The sequence below is a fragment of the Pongo pygmaeus genome, chromosome 19 (assembly GCF_028885625.2).
Source record: "Pongo pygmaeus isolate AG05252 chromosome 19, NHGRI_mPonPyg2-v2.0_pri, whole genome shotgun sequence".
NCBI classification, from domain to species: Eukaryota; Metazoa; Chordata; class Mammalia; order Primates; family Hominidae; genus Pongo; species Pongo pygmaeus.
This window is the reverse complement of record NC_072392.2, coordinates 83274029-83292755: the sequence shown is the minus strand read 5'-3', so window position 1 is coordinate 83292755 and position 18727 is coordinate 83274029. Positions and strand designations below refer to the sequence as shown.

The window sequence follows — 18727 nt, the reverse complement described above, 5'->3', positions numbered from 1 at the left end:
CCTCCTGACCCCTTCCTCAGCGGAAGACTTTAGTCCAGGAGTCAGCAAATGTACTCTGTAGAGCGCTAGATAGTAAATAAACATTTCAGCTTTGTGGGAGTCTTGTTCTGTCACCCAGGTTGGAGTGCAGTAGTACGATCTTGGCTCACTGCAACCTCCACCTCCTGGGTTCAAGCCATTCTCATGCCTCAGCCTCCCGAGTAGCTGGGATTACAGGCATGCACCACCACGCCTGGCTAATTTTTGTATTTTTAGTAGAGACGGGGTTTCGCCATGTTGGTCAGGCCAGTCTTGAACTCCTGACCTCAGGTGATCCACCTGCCTCGGCCTCCCAAAGTGCTGGGATTATAGGTGTGAGCCACTGCGCCTGGTCACAACTATACATTTTAACTCTGCCATTGTAGTGTAAGAGCAGCCATAGACAATACATAAATGAGTGAACATGGATATGTTCCAATAAAACTTTATTTAGAAATAAAGTTTTGTTTTGTTTTGTTTTTTTGAGACGGAGTCTCACTCTGTCACCCAGGCTGGAGTGCAGTGGCGCAATCTCTGCTCACTGCAAGCTCCGCCTTCCAGGTTCACGCCATTCTCCTGCCTCAGCCTCCCGAGTAGCTGGGACTACAGGCACCTGCCACCATGCCCAGCTAATTTTTTGTATTTTAATAGAGACGAGGTTTCACCGTGTTAGCCAGGATGGTCTTGATCTCCTGACCTTGTGATCCACCCGCCTCGGCCTCCCAAAGTGCTGGGATTACAGGCATGAGCCACTGCACCTGGCCAAAAATAAAGTTTTTTACAAACACAGGAGGTGGGCCGTATTGGGCCTGTGGCGTCTATTCCAGGCCAAGACTAAAGTGCAAGCTACATCACCTGTCATGGCATGAGGAACGCTGGTGACCAGGACCCTCTGGTTCTGCATTCGGACCCCTGTCTCCGGGTTCTGCATGTCCTTCACGAGCGCTTCAATCTGCAAGACAGAACAGGAAAAAGCCGACTGACGAGAACAATTTTGAAAGTTGTGCAGGGCCATTTCCACTGCACTGAGAGGGACCTCAAAATGCAAAGGTGGACACAGGGGTTCCCCATCTGGTACAAGAGCCAGGTGGGCACTGAGTGACTCTAATGCAGCCAGGACTAAGGTGTGCTCCACAGACACAGATCCCATCCCTGCGTGTGAAGACTCGCAGATTCATCCTGACTGAGATATTCTGGGGTGGCTTTTAAGGAAAGATGGAGCTTAACGAGAAAGGATTTTGCTGAACAGAAAGTGAGAGAACACCGTGGGCAAAGACATGGAAGGATGACAGCTCCCGGGGTTAGTGGAACAGAAAACAGCAGGAATTGCAGCTGGAAAAGCCAGTGGAGGCCAGATCACATGGACCTCAAAGCCACCCCTGCAGTGTGGATTTTGTTCCAGTGACTGTTCCTCGAGAGCATTTTGGAAATTTGGCCCATGACAGAGAGAAGAACACTGAAGTGTGAAGAAGTTTGCAGAGGTAGAAAAAAGTGCAGTGACCTATTCAAAGCTATTGCATACAGCCCAGGTGAGAAACGACAGTGACCAGACACAGTGGCTCACATCTGTAATCCCAAGATCTGGGAGGCAGAGGCAGGAGGATCGCTTGAGCCTAGGAGTTTCTGACCTGCCTGGGCAACATAGCGAGACCCTGCCTCTACGAAAAACTTAAAAATTATCTGGGCATGGTGGCACATGCCTGTAGTTCCCAGCTACTTGGGAGGCTGAGGCAGGAGGATCACTTGAGCCCAGGAGTTCCAGGCTACAGTGAGCTATGATCGCACCACTGCACTCAGCCTGGGTGACAGAGCGAGACCCTGTCTCTTTTAAAACAAGAAAAGAAGTGACAGCGCTTCAACCCTTAACACTCCCACTCTTCGTATTCTCAGCAGAGCAGCCAGATGGGCTTTCCATTATTTTAGAATATGTCACTCTTCTGCGTGGCTCTTCCACTGCAAGGGCCACTTGACTCCGAGTAAATGATAAAGTTCCCCTACTGGTCTACATGTTCGGGACCTCATTCCTCTCTGACTTCTTTCCTACCACTCCCCACCAGCTCCCTCTGATCCAGCCACACTGGCCACCTTCCTTCCCCCAGCCATACCAACGACACTCCCAGCCAGACTTGGGCAGGTCCCATGCTCTGGCTGTTCCCTCTACCTGGGCCAGTCTTCGCAAGAGACCAACTTGGCTCCCTCCTCACCTCCTTCCCCTTCTGACGGTCTCAGGAGGCCCACCCTGACCATTCCTAAAGCTGCAACCCTGAACTCCACCCTTGGCACTCCTGACGCCCTGCTCCTTTTCTTGAGAGCATGCGTGTTCTTCAAACATACAAAATAATTGACCTAGTTAACACATTGTTGATGGTGCATCTCCCCTAGCTCCTGGAAAGTAAGCTCTTCCTGGGGGTCTTTGTCTGTTGTTGTTTGCTGCTGGATGTCAAGTGTCAGGAAGCATGCCTGGCACATAGGTAGTACCCAGCAAGCAGGTGATGTGCGAATTAATAAATAAATGAAACTGTGGCCGGGAAGATGGTAAGGAGGTATGACTTTCAGAGCCCTAGAAGAGCAAAAATAAACTGCATTTGCAAGTGATTGAATGGTTCACTAAGGGTGACACAGAATAATGCCAAGGTTTATAACATACGACCAGAGTTACCAGCTACCAAACTAGAAAGTGCAAAAGAAGAAGCCACTTCTGGAAGCAAAGGTATCTGCCTTGGAAGGTCGACTGTAAGGGGCTGCTGAGATTCCCACAATGTCTGGGAGGTGATTGGAAATGACTGCCCCAGGTTCAGAAGAGACAGGGTCAGAGATATGAATTAGAGCCATGAATGTCAGGGAGAGTTGAAGCTAAAGAGAATCAACAAACTGTCCAAGGAAGCCTGAACTGGGGGAAGGCAGCCGCAAGGACAGCCCTGACTACCTTTAGAGTTGTTTTTTTATTTTTATTATTAAAAATTATTTCCCACTTGAAAAAATCAAATGGAAATAATATCAGCTGAAGGAATTTTTTGTTTGTTTGTTTGTTTTTTGAGACAGGTCTCCGTCTGTCGCCTAGGCTGGAATGCAGTGGCACGATCTTGGCTCACCGCAACCGCCACTTCCTGGGCTTAAGCAATTGTCCTGCCTCAGCCTCCTGAGTGGCTGGGATTACAGACACACGGCACCACGCCCGGTCAACTTTTGTATTTTTAGTAGAGACGGGGTTTTGCCATGTTGGCGAGGCTGGTCTCGAACTCCTGACCTCAAGTGATCCACCTGCCTCCGCCTCCCAAAGTGCTGGCATTACAGGCGTGAGCCACCACACCCGGCGTGAAGGATTTTTTTTTTTTAAACAAAGTGGATGTTTGACACTAGTCAACAAAGATGACTAGAGAAAACCCAGGTGTTTCTCTTGTTATTGGGTGTTTGCTACTGACCTTGACAAAGCTTCATGTGCAGAGGTTTCAAACTTCATGTTCCCCTAGAAAAGCCCTCACTAATGGGAAAGCTGTCTACTCCCCCTGCCCCAGATGTGCTTGCCAATGGTCAGTTGGTCATTCGACATCCAGGCACAGTCACGGTCAACTCTGGGAAACCAGAAAGAAGAAGCTGTGGTCCTTGAGCCCAAAGATCTCACTGACCAGTGCAAGGGTATTCTAGGACAATGCAGAATGCGCAATGGCAGGGGTGAGTCTATGGTGTCATGTGAACACAGCAGTGCCTAGAGCTGGGCAGGAGGGAAGGACTCCTCCTAGGTTGATTTTTTTTTTTTTTTCTTTTTTAGACTGAGTCTCGCTCAGTTGCTCAGGCTGGAGTGCAGTGGTGTGATCTCGGCCCACTGCAATCTCCGCCTCCCGAGTTCAAGCGATTCTCTTGCCTCAGCCTCCCGAGTAGCTGGGATTACAGGCGCCTGCCACCACGCCCAGCTAATTTTTGTATTTTTAGTAGAAACAGGGTTTTACCATGTTGGCCCAGCGGGTCTCAAACTCCTGACCTCAAATGATCCACCCGCTTTGACCTCCCAAAGTGCTGGGATTACAGGCATGAGCCACTGCACCCGGCCTCCCAGGTTAAGTTTTACAAAGATTAGCAAGGAGTAGGAAGCAGAAAGAGAAAAGGAGCATGGGTGAGGGTGTTCCAGGTAGAAGGGCCACAGGAGCAGAAGCACAGAACATGAACCACCAGCAGGAAACAAAGCCCTTTCCTGCCTTCCCCTGGCCCAGGGCTTTCTCCTGAGGTCTGGGCTGCTGCGTGCAGCTGGACATCCACGTGGATGGCTGCTCTCACACCCAGTCTGTCCACATTCCCGCCATTACCCAAAGTAAAACATCTCATCCATTTACCTGCTTCCCCTCTGTTTAGCCACCTTGCTTACACCATCATTAGTCTCCTGGCATTGAATTAAACAACATCTCCCAACACTGTCTAGCTCATTACAATTTACAAAATCCTTTTATGATCTGAAGGTGCTTGCTTGCAATCCAAAGAAAAAGCACTCAGTCTCTGTGGGATTTCCTTTCTCTATTAACTGTAGGATCTTGGGCAACTTACTTAACCTCTCTGAATCTCCTTTCTCTCCATAAAATGGGGACCATGATGTGGACTACTAAATAATTCTATAATCTCTTAGAATTTAATTAATTTGTGACTTTATAATCCCTTAGAATTTAATTATGTAAAATGCTCTATAAGGAGAGATATATGTTATGTATGCATGAAGATATATGCTTTATCAGGAGAGACATATGTTCATTATTATGGTTAAAATTATTAATATTAGTAGCATTCATACTAATACATTTTGAAACTTTGCATGCAGGGTTGTGTTTAGGTGCCCAGGAATAGAAACCCAGGTCAACAAACCAAATAAGTATAGGTATTTTTTGAGCATGTATTAAGAACGCTGCACTGCAAGGATACAAGGTAAAAGACATACACCCAGTCTTCAGAAAGTTGAGCAGACAGTTACATGAAAATAAAAAGTTAACTAATATGAAAGCTAGGAGTCTGAATATAGAGAAAGTTCAGTTCACATCTCTGCTCCAATTTAGAAGCTAGAAGCTTTCAGTAAATTGCTAAATTTCAGTAGGACTCATCTATCTGTAAAACAGAGCTTGCAATAGTATCAGGCCTGGTGCGATGGCTCATGCCTGTAATCTCAGCATTTTAGGAGGCCAAGGCGTGTGGATCACTTGAGGTCAGGAGTTCAAGACCAGCCTGGCCAACGTGGCAAAAACTCGTCTCTATTAAAAATACCAAAAAAAAAATTAGCCGGGCATGGTGGTGGGCGCCTACAATCCCAGCTACTCAGAAGGCTGAGGCAGGAAAATCACTTGAACCCGGGAGGCAGAGGTTGCAATGAGCTGAGATCACATCACTGCACTCCTGTCCGCACAACAGAGAGAGACCCTGTCTCAAAAAAAAAAAAAAAACCACCAAAACCAATCATCATAGGGATATTGTGAAGACTAAATGAAATTAAGCATATAAAGTATTTCATATCATTCAGTGCACAAAGTATTTATGAAATAGCAATTGCAAGTCAGACACGGTAGCTCATGCCTGTAATCCCAGCTACCCGGAAGGCTGAGGCAGGAAGATCACTTGAGCCCAGGAGTTCGAAACCACCCTGGGCAACACAGGGAGCCCTCGTCCTCCTCCCCACCCCCACCCACAAAAAAAATAGCAACTGCAGACTGGCTGAGATGATCCCAAAAAGAGTGCAGAGAGGGCCAACAGAATCTCCTTAGATGGTGAGGACCAGGCTGCACTCCAAGGGAGGGGTGGTATAAGAAGGACTCAGGTTTCTTAATTCAGAAATGGAAAGAGATTGAAATTGGAACCCTGTGCACTGTTGGTAGAAATGTAAAATGGTGCAGCTGCTGTGGAAAACAGTATGGAGGTTCATCAGAAAAATTAAAAATAGAACTACCACAGCACCCAACAATACCACTTCTGGGTATGTATCCAAAAGAATTGAAATCAGGCTCTGGAAAAGATACCTGCACCCCCATGTTCACTGCAGCACTATACACATTAGCCAAAATGTGGAAATAACCTAAGTGTCCACTGTCAGATGAACAAAGAAAATGTGTTCTATGCATACAAAAGAACATTGTTTGGCTTTTGAAAAGAAGGAAATTCTGCAATATGCAAGCAAATGGATGAACCTAGGGTTAATTATGCTAAGTGAAATAGGCCAGTCAGAGAAGGACAAATACCACACGATTCCACTTACATGAAGTACCTAGAATAGACAAATTCATAGATCAAATATCAGAATGGTGGTTGCCACGGGTTAGGGAGAAGGGAAAATGGGGAGTTGCTACTCAACAGACATAAAGAACTTTCAGTTAAATGAGATGAATACATTCTAGACATCTGCTGTACAACATTGTACCTCATCAACAATATTGTATTGTGCACTTAAAGTTTTGAAAGGGTAGATCTCATGTTAGATGTTCTTACCACAATAAAATAAAAATTTTTTAAAGAGAGGCCGGGCACAGTGGCTCATGCCTGTAATCCCTGCACTTTGGGAGGGTGAGGCAGACAGATCATTTGAGGGCAAGAGTTCGACACCAGCCTGGCCAACATGGTGAAACCCCGTCTCTACAAAAAATACAAAAATTAGCCAGGTGTGATGGCGCATGCCTGTAATCCCAGCTACTCAGGAGGCTGAGGCAGGAGAATCACTTGAACCTGGGAGGTGGAGGTTGCAGTGAGCTGAGATCATGCCACCACACTCCAGCCTGGGTAACAGAGTGAGACTGTGTCTCAAAAAAAAAAAAAAAAAAAAAAAGTTTCTAAAAGAGAGAGAGAATGATCTAGGTGCATTCAAGGTGACGGGTCATTCAAGGGAGTCCTGAAGTGGAAAAATGCTACCTGCCACCTGTCACTCAGGCAGCCTGAAGCTGGGAATCTCCCACCTTCCCAAGGAGCGTGGGACCATGACCTAACTTGATGCTGAGGGGTGAGATTCCCTATTTTAATCTTTGTTGCTAAACCAGCATTTGCAGCTGAACCATGATTTCGAGAAATGGGCCAAGGGCAGGTACACAGCTGAGGCCACTTTGAGCACAGAGCCAGCCAGTGTGCAGACCCCAGGCAGCCCCAGGGACTCCCCAGTGCAAGACTGTCAGCTTCCTCTGCATGGACACATTCTCAGCTCACAGAATTGTTTTGGAACAGAAAATATTTATTTTGGCTTGACTCAGAGCCATAGTCCTTGGCCATCTGCAGTGTCAGGACTTCGCGGCATCTGAGGTCACTGGGTCAGCTGTAGGTCCACCAGCAATAAGGGGAGCAAAGGGACAACCCCAGGAGGGTGTTTGCAGGGCGCTAGGAGGTACAACTGCTGCTCCTGGGGGTGGCCCAGGGAACTGAGGAGCCAACAGGCTGCAGGAGTGACTCCTTCTGTCACTAACTATGACCTCAAGTCTCCATGGTACCCAAGAAGTGCCTGATTTTCTTTTTTGTTTGTTTGTTTTTGAGACGGAGTCTCACTCTGTAGCCCAAGCTGGAGTGTAGTGGCATGATCTTGGCTCACTGTAACCTCCACCTCCTGGGTTCAAGCAGTTCTTGTGCCTCAGCCTCCCAAGAAGCTGGGACTACAGGCGTGCACCACTATGCTAATTTTTTGTATTTTAGTAGAGACGAGGTTTCACCACGTTGTCCAGGCTGGTCTCAAACTCCTGACCTCAAGTGATCTGCCCACCTCAGCCTCCCAAATTACTGGGATTACAGGCGTGAGCCACCGCACCCGGCCAAGATTTTCTTTTTTTTTTTTTTTTTGAGACAGAGTCTTGCTCTGTTGCCAAGCTGGAGTGCAGTGGTGGATCTCAGCTCATTGCAACCTCCGCTTCCTGGGTTCAAGTGATTCTCCTGCCTCGGCCTCCCAAGTAGCTGGGACTACAGGCATGTGCCACCAAACCCAGCTAATTTTTGTATTTTTAGTAGAGACGGGGTTTCACCATGTTTGCCAGGATGGTCTCGATCTCTTGACCTCATGATCCGCCCACCTTGGCCTCCCAAACTGCTGGGATTACAGGCATGAGCCACCATGCCCAGCCAAGATTTTCTAATATGAGGGCCCAAGACTCCTTTTTCCCACATTAGCTGCTGGATGAAAGGCTGCCTTCATTCAAAATGGTTTTTATTAGATGTAACAACAGCATGTTATAAAAACAGGGAGCCCATATATTGGAGAAGACATATAATCCCACTTTAAAAGTTAGAAACCCGAGTTTCTCCGATAGAAAGTTGGCAGATTTGATTCCTTGTCTTTGCATTTAAAAAAAAAATCAAGTTATAAAGAGTTTGAAAATAACCTTCAGAGGAGGAATAATGAGAGTTATTTTAAAAACACAATGAGAGGAGTCAGATTTCTTTCTAGCAGGTGTGTCACCCTTCACAGAAAGAAGGGCTGGGTGGGAGGAGGGAACGTCACGTGGACCTCGGGAACATTTTGAGGGAGTTCGGCCCATTGGGATCCCCATCCTTTTTCCTCAGACCTTTCTCCATACAAATTCCTCTGAGGCGTCTCCTCAGTCTCTCCAGGAAACCACAGAACTCTAGCTCTATGGGCTGAACTGCGTCCCCCTACAAATTCGTACATTGAAGTCCTAACCCCAGTACCTTAGACTGTGACTGCTTTTGAAGATAAGGTCTTTAAAGAGGTGAAATGAGGCCAGGTGCAGTGGCTCACACCTGTAATCCCAGCAATTTGGGAGGCTGAGATGGGCAGATCACTCAAGGTGAGCAGTTCGAGACCAGCCTGGCCAACATGGCAAACCTCATCTCTATTAAAAATACAAAAAAAAAAAAAATAGCCAGGAGTGGTGGCAGGCTACAATCCCAGCTACTCAGGATCTGAGGCAGGAGAATCACTTGAACCCGGGAGGCAGAGGTTGCAGTGAGCCGATATCAAGCCACTGCACGCCAGCCTGGTCAACAGAGTGAGACTCAGTCTCAAAAAAGTAAAAATAAGGCTGGGCACAATGGCTCATGCCTGTAATCCCAGCACTTCGGGAGGCCAAGGCCGGTAGATCACAAGGTCAGGAGTTCGAGACCAGCCTGGCCAATAAGGTGAAACCCCATCTCTACTAAAAATACAAAAAAATTAGCCAGGCATGGTGGCGGGCTCCTGTAGTCCCAGCTACTCTAGAGGCTGAGGCAGAAGAATCGCTTAAACCCGGGAGGCAGAGGTTGTAGTGAGCCGAGATCTCGCCATCGCACTCCAGCCTGGGCAACAGAGTGAGACTCATTCTCAATAAAAATAACAAAATAAAATAAAGAGGTGAAATGAGGTCATGGAGTGGACCCTAATCCCCTATGACCAGTGTCTTTATGAGAACAGATTAGGATACAGATAGACACAGAAGGAAGATGATGTGAGAACAGAGAGAAGACGGCCATCTGCGAGCCAAGGAGAGAAGCTTCAGGAGAAGCCAACCGTGCCACACTTTGATCTCAGACTTCCAGCCTCCAGAACTGTCAGCAAAGAAGTTTCTTTTGCTTAAGCCACTCAGTCTACGGATCTTTGTGACGACAGCCCTACAAACTCATACAGACTCTGTGTCCTATATTCAATCAGAAACATCCCTTCCCCTGCACAGAAGGGAGAGAATCTGAACTGTTTCCCAAGTTCTCCAGGGAGTGAGATGCCCTTGCTATTCTGCTGCAAACTTCGGCAGACCTTGCACTCTCCTCCTTGTGTCCTTGGGGGCATCCTCACCCTCAAAGACCAACACTCTTATTCCCAAACAGACTCTGCTTCCCAGCTCCTCCCAAGACAAAGCATCAGCCCCGCTTCGTTCCCAGGCAACATGTCAGCGCTGCACAACCAGGCCACCGCGGGACCCTGTCTGACCCCGTGTCGGGGAGAAGGGGGTCAGGGTGTCAGCTGCACCTTTCCTCTCTCAGATGCCAACGTGCTGAGGCATGACAGTGGGCGTGCCAGGGAACCCCGACATCACAGAGGGATCAGAAGTGAGGGCTTTGATGGCTCTGACATCCCACCCACCACGCCCACGATGCTCCTCACATTAAGGAGCTGTCACTCACTGTGGAAGATCTCTGAGGCTGGAATTTTCCTTTAAGCTGGAGAAGGTTCCCGGGGGAACAATAATAATCGGTACTTTTCTATACAAAGATGGAAAAAGTGACCCAGAACCACAGAGTTGTTTTTCTAACAGAGGAGGATGTGCTCCTGCTAATAAACCTGGCCACACAGAGTCCAGCCACCCTCCCGCTGTCTCACCTGATGTCTCCCAGACGCTCAGACACTCATGAGCACCATACCCTAACCAGTGCTCCGTATTCTTTCTCCAACATCTGCTCTTCCCACCGTGGTCAAAAGCCTGGGAATCATTCCAGGTGACCCCAGCCAAGATGTGGCCAACTTTTGTTGAATCTACTTTTGTTTCCTTTTTTTTTTTTTTTTTTTTCAGGCTGGAGTGCAGTGGCACGATCATAGCTCACTGTGGCCTCAAACTCCTGGGCATAAGTGATCCTCCTGCTTTAGCATCCCATAGCTAAGACCACAGGCATGTGCCACCCTGCCCAGCTAATTTTTTTTTTTTTTTGAGACAGAGTCTGGCTCTGTCGCCCAGGCTGGAGTGCAGTGGCACAATCCTGGGTCACTGCAACCTCTGCCTCCTGGGTTCAAGTGATTCTCACACCTCAGCCTCCCTAGTAGCTGGGACTAGAGGTGCCTGTCAGCATGCCCAGCTCATTTGTGTGTGTGTGTGTATTTTTGGTAGAGACAGGGTTTCACCATGTTGCCCAGGCTAGTCTCGAACACCTGGGCTCAAGTGATCCACCCACCTTGGCCTCCCAAAGTGCTGGGATAAAGGCGTGAGCCACCGCTCCTCACCCCCAGCTAATTTTTTACTTTTCTTATAGAGATGGGTCTTGATATGTTGCTCAGTCTGACTGCTTTTGTTTTCAACACATCTCTGCCCCCTCAATCCTGCCTCCTTGGAACATCTTCTAACCCCCTTCCTGGACTATCAGGTTCTGCCTTTCAGCTGGCATCTGTCTCCAGCCCCTGGGGTGCTCCTTAGCCCAGGGCTCTCAACCGTGGCCCCATCGACGCTTGGAGCTGGATCATTCTTTGGGGGTTGGTGAGGGTGGCTGTCCTGTGTGTTGTAGGATGTTTAGCAGCATTCAGGTCTTCCACCCACTAGATGCCAGGAGCAACCCCAGTTATGACAACCTAAAATGTATTTAGACATTGCCAAATGTCCCCGGGGGCTCTCATCCTGACTGCACCTTCAAACCACCTGGAAAACTTTTCAAAAAGAGCAATGGTTAAGCCTGGCATGATGGCAGGCACATGTAAATGAAATTACTCAGGAAGCCAAGGTGAGAGGATCCAGCCTGAGCAATATAGTGAAACCCCATCTCTAAAAAAAGAAATTGTTAAAAAAAAAAAAAAAGAAAAGAAAAGAAAAGAAAACCAGGCCAGGCTTGGTGGTTTACACCTGCAATCCCAGAACTTTAGGAGGCAGGGCAGGTGGATCACCCGAGGTCAGGAGTTTGAGACCAGCCTGATCAACATGGTGAAACCCCATCTCTACTAAAAACACAAACTTAGCCAGGCGTGGTAGCAGGTCCCAGTATTCCCAGCTACTTGGGAGGCTGAGGCAGGAGAATCACTTGGACCCGGGAGGCAGAGGTTACAGTGAGCCGACATCTCGCCACTGTACTCCAGCCTGAGCAACAGAGACAGACTCTGTCTCAAAAACAAAAAAAAAAAAAAAAAAAAAGAAAGGAAGGGAGAAAAGACAGTGGAATAAAAAGACCAATGCTTAAGCCTCACTTCCAGGCCAAGTAAATCAGAAACTCAAAGTAGAGTGAGTTGATATTAATGTTTTTTAAAGTGCAGCCCAGGTTGAGAATTACTCATTCCCTCTCACCAGAATCATCTTTCTAGCATATAAACCAACTCGTCTTATTCATCCCTGATTTTAAAACGTCAAACAGCTTCTCATTAAACACAAAAGTCATCAAACTCTGTAACATGACCTAGGAAGCCCTCTAGTTCTGGGCTTTTCTTTTTGTTTGTTTGTTTTTGGTTTTTTGGATGTTGTTTTTTTTTTTTTTTTGAGACTGAGTCTCACTCTGTCGCCCAGGCTGGAGTGCAGTGGTGTGATCTCGGCTCACTGCAGCCTCTGCCTCCTGGGTTCAAGCAATTCTCCTGCCTCAGCCTCCCAAGTAGCTAGGATTACAGGCGCATGCCAGCATGCCCGGCTGATTTGTGTATTTTTAGTAGAAACAAGGTTTCACCATGTTAGCCAGGCTGGTCTTGAACTCCTGACCTAGTGATCCGTCTACCTCGGCCTCCCAAAGTACTGGGATTACAGGCGTGTGCCACTGCACCCAGCAGATCTGGGCCTTTCTTACCTACCAGACTTCTCCTCCATCAATGCCAAACTCACTTCCTGCACACTTGGGGCCAGCTCTCCCAACCCACAGGCAATCTCCCAGACCACCATGCTACTTCACATGTCCATATTTTGTATTGCCTAAAATGTCACTCATTTCCTCAACCTCCTGGCCAAAAACTACTGACTTCTTATAATTCGACTCCATTGCAAGCCCCCTTGTAAAATCTGTCCTGATCCCCCCGACCCCAGGTAGAACTGACCACTCCCTGCTTGATGTTACATGTAACCTCCAACAATGTCTGCCACAGCCTATGGAACACTTCTTGTCTCCTTGTTTATACATCTGTCTTTCTCCACTAGACTCTAAGCTCCTTGGTGCTCCCAGCACCTGGCACAGCATCTAGCTCATAAGTGCCCAATTATGTGTCTGTATTGAATGAAAGAATGTTACAAGCAAGAGATACCAAACTCGGCCTGGATATCCTCAAAATTTCTGCTTCTGCATTCTTTTCTCAGGCAAAAAGAGATGCCAGAAGACACACAGGAAAACAAAGCTGTCACCAGAAGGCTTCTCCAAGAAAGTCCATCCATGGTGAATCCCAAGGGCAGTGGTGGTACTGGCTGGGATGGTGATCTGGTAATTGCAGAGGGGAATGGGCCATCCCCAGAACAAGAGTCCTTGGGTGCTGGAACCACAGGAGGCCACCCACCTGTGTTCATCTGTCCACCATGTGCCATCAGCTAATTCCCCAGCAAAGCCATGAACAGGTGGGCCTTCTGCCTCTTTCTACCACATCTTAAATGAGCCCAGGCATCAGAGGTGGGAAGCATCATGGCTGGTGGGCATGCCGACCCATGGCTGCATTGAGACTGAGATGGAGGCATGGGTGTGAGAACCTTGGGAATCACACAAGGTCCTTTCTGACCAGCATGGCTCTCCCTGGCCCCATGACAGCTGTCATTTCTCAGGAGGTTGGAGCTGCAGGGGCACAGGAGGATCCTGAGTGAACTCTCTTAGTTCAGGGAGAAGGCATCCCACCCATTCCTCTGGCTCACACCAGTAGTCCTTTTTTTTTTTTTAGACAGAGTCTCTCTCTGTCACACAGGCTAGAGTGTAGTGTAGTGGCAAGAACTTGTGAACTCGGTTACTGCAACCTCCACCTCCCGGGTTCAAGCAATTCTCCTGCCTCAGCCTCCCAAGTAGCTGGGATTACAGGTGCCCACCACCACGCCCCGCTAATTTTTATATTTTTAGTAGTCAGAGGGTTTTGCCATGTTGGCCAGGCTGGTCTCAAACTCCTGATCTCAGATGATCCACCTACCTCGGCCTCCCAAACTGCTGGGATTACAGGCATGAGCCATTGCATCTGGCCCACCGGTGATCTTCTTAATTTGCAAATATGCCATATCACTTGCCCATTCCAATTTCTATAGTGGCTCCGTACGAGATAAAACCAAACCTTTCAAAGGTCTTGAAGGCCCATATGCACCCGCTACCTCCGCCTTCCTTTCCAGCTTCCCACTCCCCTTGCACTTCAAAATCCATCCATTACAGAACATGGCCCCAAACCCACTAGCTTTCCCATGCCTCTGTGCCTACACTGTTCCCTCTGCCTGAAACATCTTTCCCTTTCTGCCTGGAAACCCTACGTATGTATCCTTCAGGTCTCAGCTCTGTGTCCCTAAGCACATTGAGCCAGGCTTTCCCACAGCCTCCACACTCTGCCCTACATCATGGGAAAGCTCATGGCATTGCATCACAAGTTGTGACATACGACGACCACTCCTGTATTTCTTCTTGGTTTCACCACCTAGTGCTGCGTGACTGGCAAGCCGCTTAGCCTCTCTGAGCCTCAGCTTTCTTCTCTGTAAAATGGTGACCATAAATAACCTCCAGCTTATGAAACAGATAAGATAATGCACATAATGCACCCCCCCAACACATCATCACGGACACAGCATACTTCATCACATGCATGGAATGAGTGGTGAGTGACAGTTGCACCCAGGTCCACATTTTTTTGTTCCAGGTCCTTCTCCAGAAAGCTGGACATCGAATGCAGCTGGTTCTTCATTAAGGATCACCTGGCACGGGCTCTTGAGACCTGTTCTGCAGACCTTTATTCTGCCCCCTGTTCCAAGGAGCTCTGTGACATGACCAATACATACATAGATATACAGGACACACAGACAGGGCCCTTGCCAGCACAAGGTCTAGGGAAAGAGCAATACTGGAGGTGTGGCAGGGTCTGTAGGGCACAGAGAAGGGAGCTGTCCTGCCCAGGGGCATTAGGAGAACCAGCCTTCACAGCCGAGGGGTGACTGAGCTGGGCATGGGAAGAGAAGTGGAGCTTGGCAAGCGAGAGGGGGAGAAAGGACTTTCCCAGCAGATGGACCCTGAAGCATGAAAGGGCACCGGGTTCCTAAAAAGGAAGGAAGTGTTTGAGGCAGGAGCCCAGGGGTGCCTGTGGCTGCTTTGTTGTTTCCCAGACGGCAGGTGTGGAAGGCAGGCAGGAGGCAAAGCCAGGAAGATGATGGAAGCGGAATCCTGGGTAGCCAGGCTGCTCAGGGGAAGGTTGGACTTTATCCTGGGAATGTGGGAAGCCAGTGGAGGGTTTCAGGTCAAGGAGGTCACCATTGATTTGGGGGAAAAAAACAGTGTGTGTAGGAAAGATGTCATGGAGGAGGGGAGACGGGGGTGGAAGAGGGGGAGCTGGGATGCAGGATGGGGAGGTTAGGGTAGAGGAGAGGTAAGTTAGGATGGAGGAGGAGAAGGCTGGGGAGGAGGAGGATGGGGTAGAGGAAGGGGAAGACAGGGTGGAGGAAGAGGAGCTGGGGTGGAGGAGGGAAAGGTGGGGTGGAGTGGGGAGAGCTGGGGTGGAGGAGGGGGAGCTGGAATGGAAGAGGGAGAGGTTAGGGTGGAAGAGGGGAGCTGGAATGAAGGAGGGAGAGGTTAGGGTGGAGGAAGGGATACTAGGGTGGAGGAGGGAGAGTTTGGGTGGAAGAGGGGAGGCTAGGGTGGAGGAGGGGATGCTGGGGTGGAGGAGGGGCAGTTTGGGTGGAGGAGGGGATGCTAGGGTGGAGGAGGGGATGCTGGGGTGAAGGAGGGGTGGCTGGGGAGGAGGAGGGCAGTTTGGGTGGAGGAGGGAAGCCTGGGGTGGAGGAGAGAAACTAGAGACCAAGACACTAGTCAGAAGAACAAGGTAAAGAGAGGAGAATCTACCAGAGAAGAGTCATGATGGAAAAGAATGCCAGAGATTCAATAAACAAACTGAATATCTCTTGACAATTACCCTCTGAGCCTCCAAGCCAAAGCTGTCCTGCCTGGGAGGAGGCAGTCCTAGGATAAATCCTGGAAGATGATGTGTGGCTTTGAGATAGCCAACTTAGGCGGTTGCTTCTGCTTTTAGTAACTGGTATCTGCAATACGGGCTCTCAGGGTTCTTTCTGAGCGAGACAACATTCAGCCTGTCTGCTTTACGATGATACCCACACCTCTGCTACCCGGAAGATGAGCAAGAGCATCTTGAAACAGGTGGACCAAATGCGACCAACTGTCTCGGGGTCCCCAGGACTGTCCAGGTTTTAGCATTGAAAGTCCTGGGCAAATCAGGACAGTGGTCACTGACTATACAAATTTGCTGAGCTCCAGGGGCTCAGGGATTGCCCAGCTTGTCACAAAACATTCAACTAATTCTACTCAACAAGATAAGCCTAAGAAGATGGACACTACGTTGTGAAAAGTGGCTACGGGTGGGAGGAAGGACAAAGATGTGACCCGGGACCTAATCCTCTGTAGATCTCATCTGACAGTGATTATACCAGAAGCTCAGAACTAAATGAACCACTTTGTCCCCAAACACATCACACCACAGGTGCGTTCCCCCTCCCACATGTCCATCCTGTGTGCACACCCCGTGCCCTGTCACTTTGTCTGGGAAAGCATTCGCAAGGGAAGTGAAAAGGTTGGGACTTCTGCCGCCAGCGCAGACAGCAGGAGATGCACAGATAGACACACTCAAATGAGGGCTCTCAGGGCATTGTAAATGGGGTGGCCCTTTATCCTACAAATCTCCCCATTTTCATGGTCTATGTGTACACACACACACACTTTAAAATAGTGCAGTTTGGGATCAGAAAAAAAAAGGCAAAAATGGCAATGTCACATCTGGTCCTCTTACAACAATATCAGCAGGCTGTCTCAAATCTGCCACAGCCTGAACTGAACCTGCCTCTCCCGAGTAACAGGTTGTTTTCACCTCCCGCAGACCATCAGCGCTGGCTTCAGATTCTCCACTAAAGACAGGGCACATGAAAACCTAATTATTATAGTCATCAATATCGACACACACAGCAAAGAAGTCACTTAATAAAATCGAGCAGCACATATCGACCCAAAGGGTTGCCCTCCACTCCTGCCCCTCTTGTCCTCGGACGCTTCGCAGATGCGGTCCCCCGCCCGCCTCCCAGGGTCCAGGTGAGGGGCCAGAGTTACCTTTTGGAGAAATGCCATCCTCGGCCTGTACTGCTGGCCTTGGTGTCGGATTGTCATCCTGGCCCCTGGATGGATTCACAGCCAGAGCACCAGTGGAAGATAAGAGGAGAAGCCCCCCAAGTTCGAAAGGCAGCCTGGCTCGCCCCAGCCCTGGGCGTCGACGGGGAGGCGGCTGGGCGGGGAGGGCGCGGGCCGGGCCCCCCTGACTCTCACTAGGCGCCGCTGACTTGGAAAGCAGCTGGAATCCGCGCCAGCCAATCCGCGAGCGGCGCCGCGGGCTCATTAGCATGCGCTGCGCGGGCGACCACCCGCCGCCAGGGGGCGCTATCAGGCCCCCGCCGGGACCCCGCGGAGCAGCAGGTGAGACCCGCAGGGCAGGGCCCCGGGAGGAGGAGGAGGAGGAGGAGGACCTGGCGGGAGGCGGACCTGGCGGGAGGAGGAGGAGGACCTGTCGAGAGGAGCGAGCCTTTTAACTTGGGGCGGAGTTATGCACAGAAGTGACACAAAGAGCCCTCACTAATACAGCGCGGTGGATAATACGGACTTTCCCATCCCAGCTCTGCCACTAACCAGCCGGCAGCCTTGGGCAAGTTCCTTACAATCTCTAAGAATCAATGTCCTTCACTCAAAAGTAAAAATTGGAAAATGGGATCATAATATCAACCAGAAAATGTTGCTATACCATTTTAATGAGGAGATGTGTAACACAGTGCTTGGCCCTCAATAAATGCTTAGAAAAAAAAATTAGAGGTGGCGATTTATTGACCCAATAGCAGAGGAATTGCTAAGATGTGGGTTTAAAAAGAGAGAGCAAAGAAGTGAAGAAGGAAGAGGGGAAGGTTGTAGTCCTCACCGGGCTAGCTGTCTGGCATCAAGCGAATTATATTTTACTTCTCTGGTTCTTGGTGTTTCGGTTAGTTGGTTGGTTGGTTTGGGTTTGTTGTTGCTGTTTAACTTTTTTTTTTGAGACACGGTATTGCTCTGTTACCCAGGCTGGAGTGCAGTGGCGTAATCATGGCTCATTGCAGCTACAACCTCCCAGGCTCAAACAATCCTCCCACCTCAGCCTCCCCGGTAGCTGGGGCTACAGGCACGTGCCACCACACCCAACTAATTTTTACAAAAATTGTTTGTGGAGAGGGAGTTTCACAAACTCCTGGGCTCAATCGATCTGCCCACCTCAGCCTCCCAAAGTGCTGAGATTACAGGAGTGAGCCACTGCAGCTGGCTGGTTTGCTTGTTTTAATAGACTTTATTTTTCAGAGCAGTTTTAGGTTCACAGCACAACTGAGCGGAAGGTATAGGGACACGTCATATATCCCCTCTCCCCACACACGCACAGCCTCCCCCATGATCAACATCCTCCACTGGAGTGGCCCATTTGTTACAATTGATGAACCCACCTTGACAGCTCATTATGTTAGCGTTTTCATCTTGAGAAAAATGCAAGGATGAAGCCTCTAAGTTATTATCAAGAGCCTTTCTGCTTTGTCATATAAAGCACTTTCTCTTAAACATACTCGATGGTTATTGAGTGTAGCAGATAAAATGTTTAAGTTGGAAGCAAACAAGAAGGTATTTACCTTAGGAAGGCACAGTCAACCAATGTCCCTTTAAAGCAGTGGTTCTTAGCCAGGTGTGATGGCTCATGCCTATAATTCCAGCACTTTGGGAGGCCCAAGTGGGTGAATCACTTGAGGTCAGGAGTTCGAGACCAGCCTGGCCAACATGGCAAAACCCTATCTCTATTAAAAATATAGAAATCAATCAGCATGGTGGCGCAACCTGTAATCCCAGCTACTCAGGAAGCTGAGGCATGAGAATCACTTGAACCCAG

At 48.9% G+C, this 18727-nt stretch overlaps 1 protein-coding gene across 2 annotated transcripts in view; it reads right to left on the bottom strand.

Annotated features, from left to right (window-relative positions):
- The window catches only part of RGS9 (regulator of G protein signaling 9), a 90950-nt gene extending 73832 nt beyond the window's left edge, over positions 1-17118 (bottom strand). For both annotated transcript variants that reach the window (XM_054458610.2, XM_054458611.2), the window contains exons 1-2: positions 16891-17118; positions 874-970 (exon numbers count right to left, since the gene is read on the bottom strand). In XM_054458610.2, coding sequence (XP_054314585.1) covers positions 874-970; positions 16891-16947 — 154 coding nt within the window. In that variant the 5' untranslated portion in view covers positions 16948-17118. The remainder of the gene's footprint in view (positions 1-873; positions 971-16890) is intronic.
- Positions 17119-18727: the final 1609 nt, after the last annotated feature.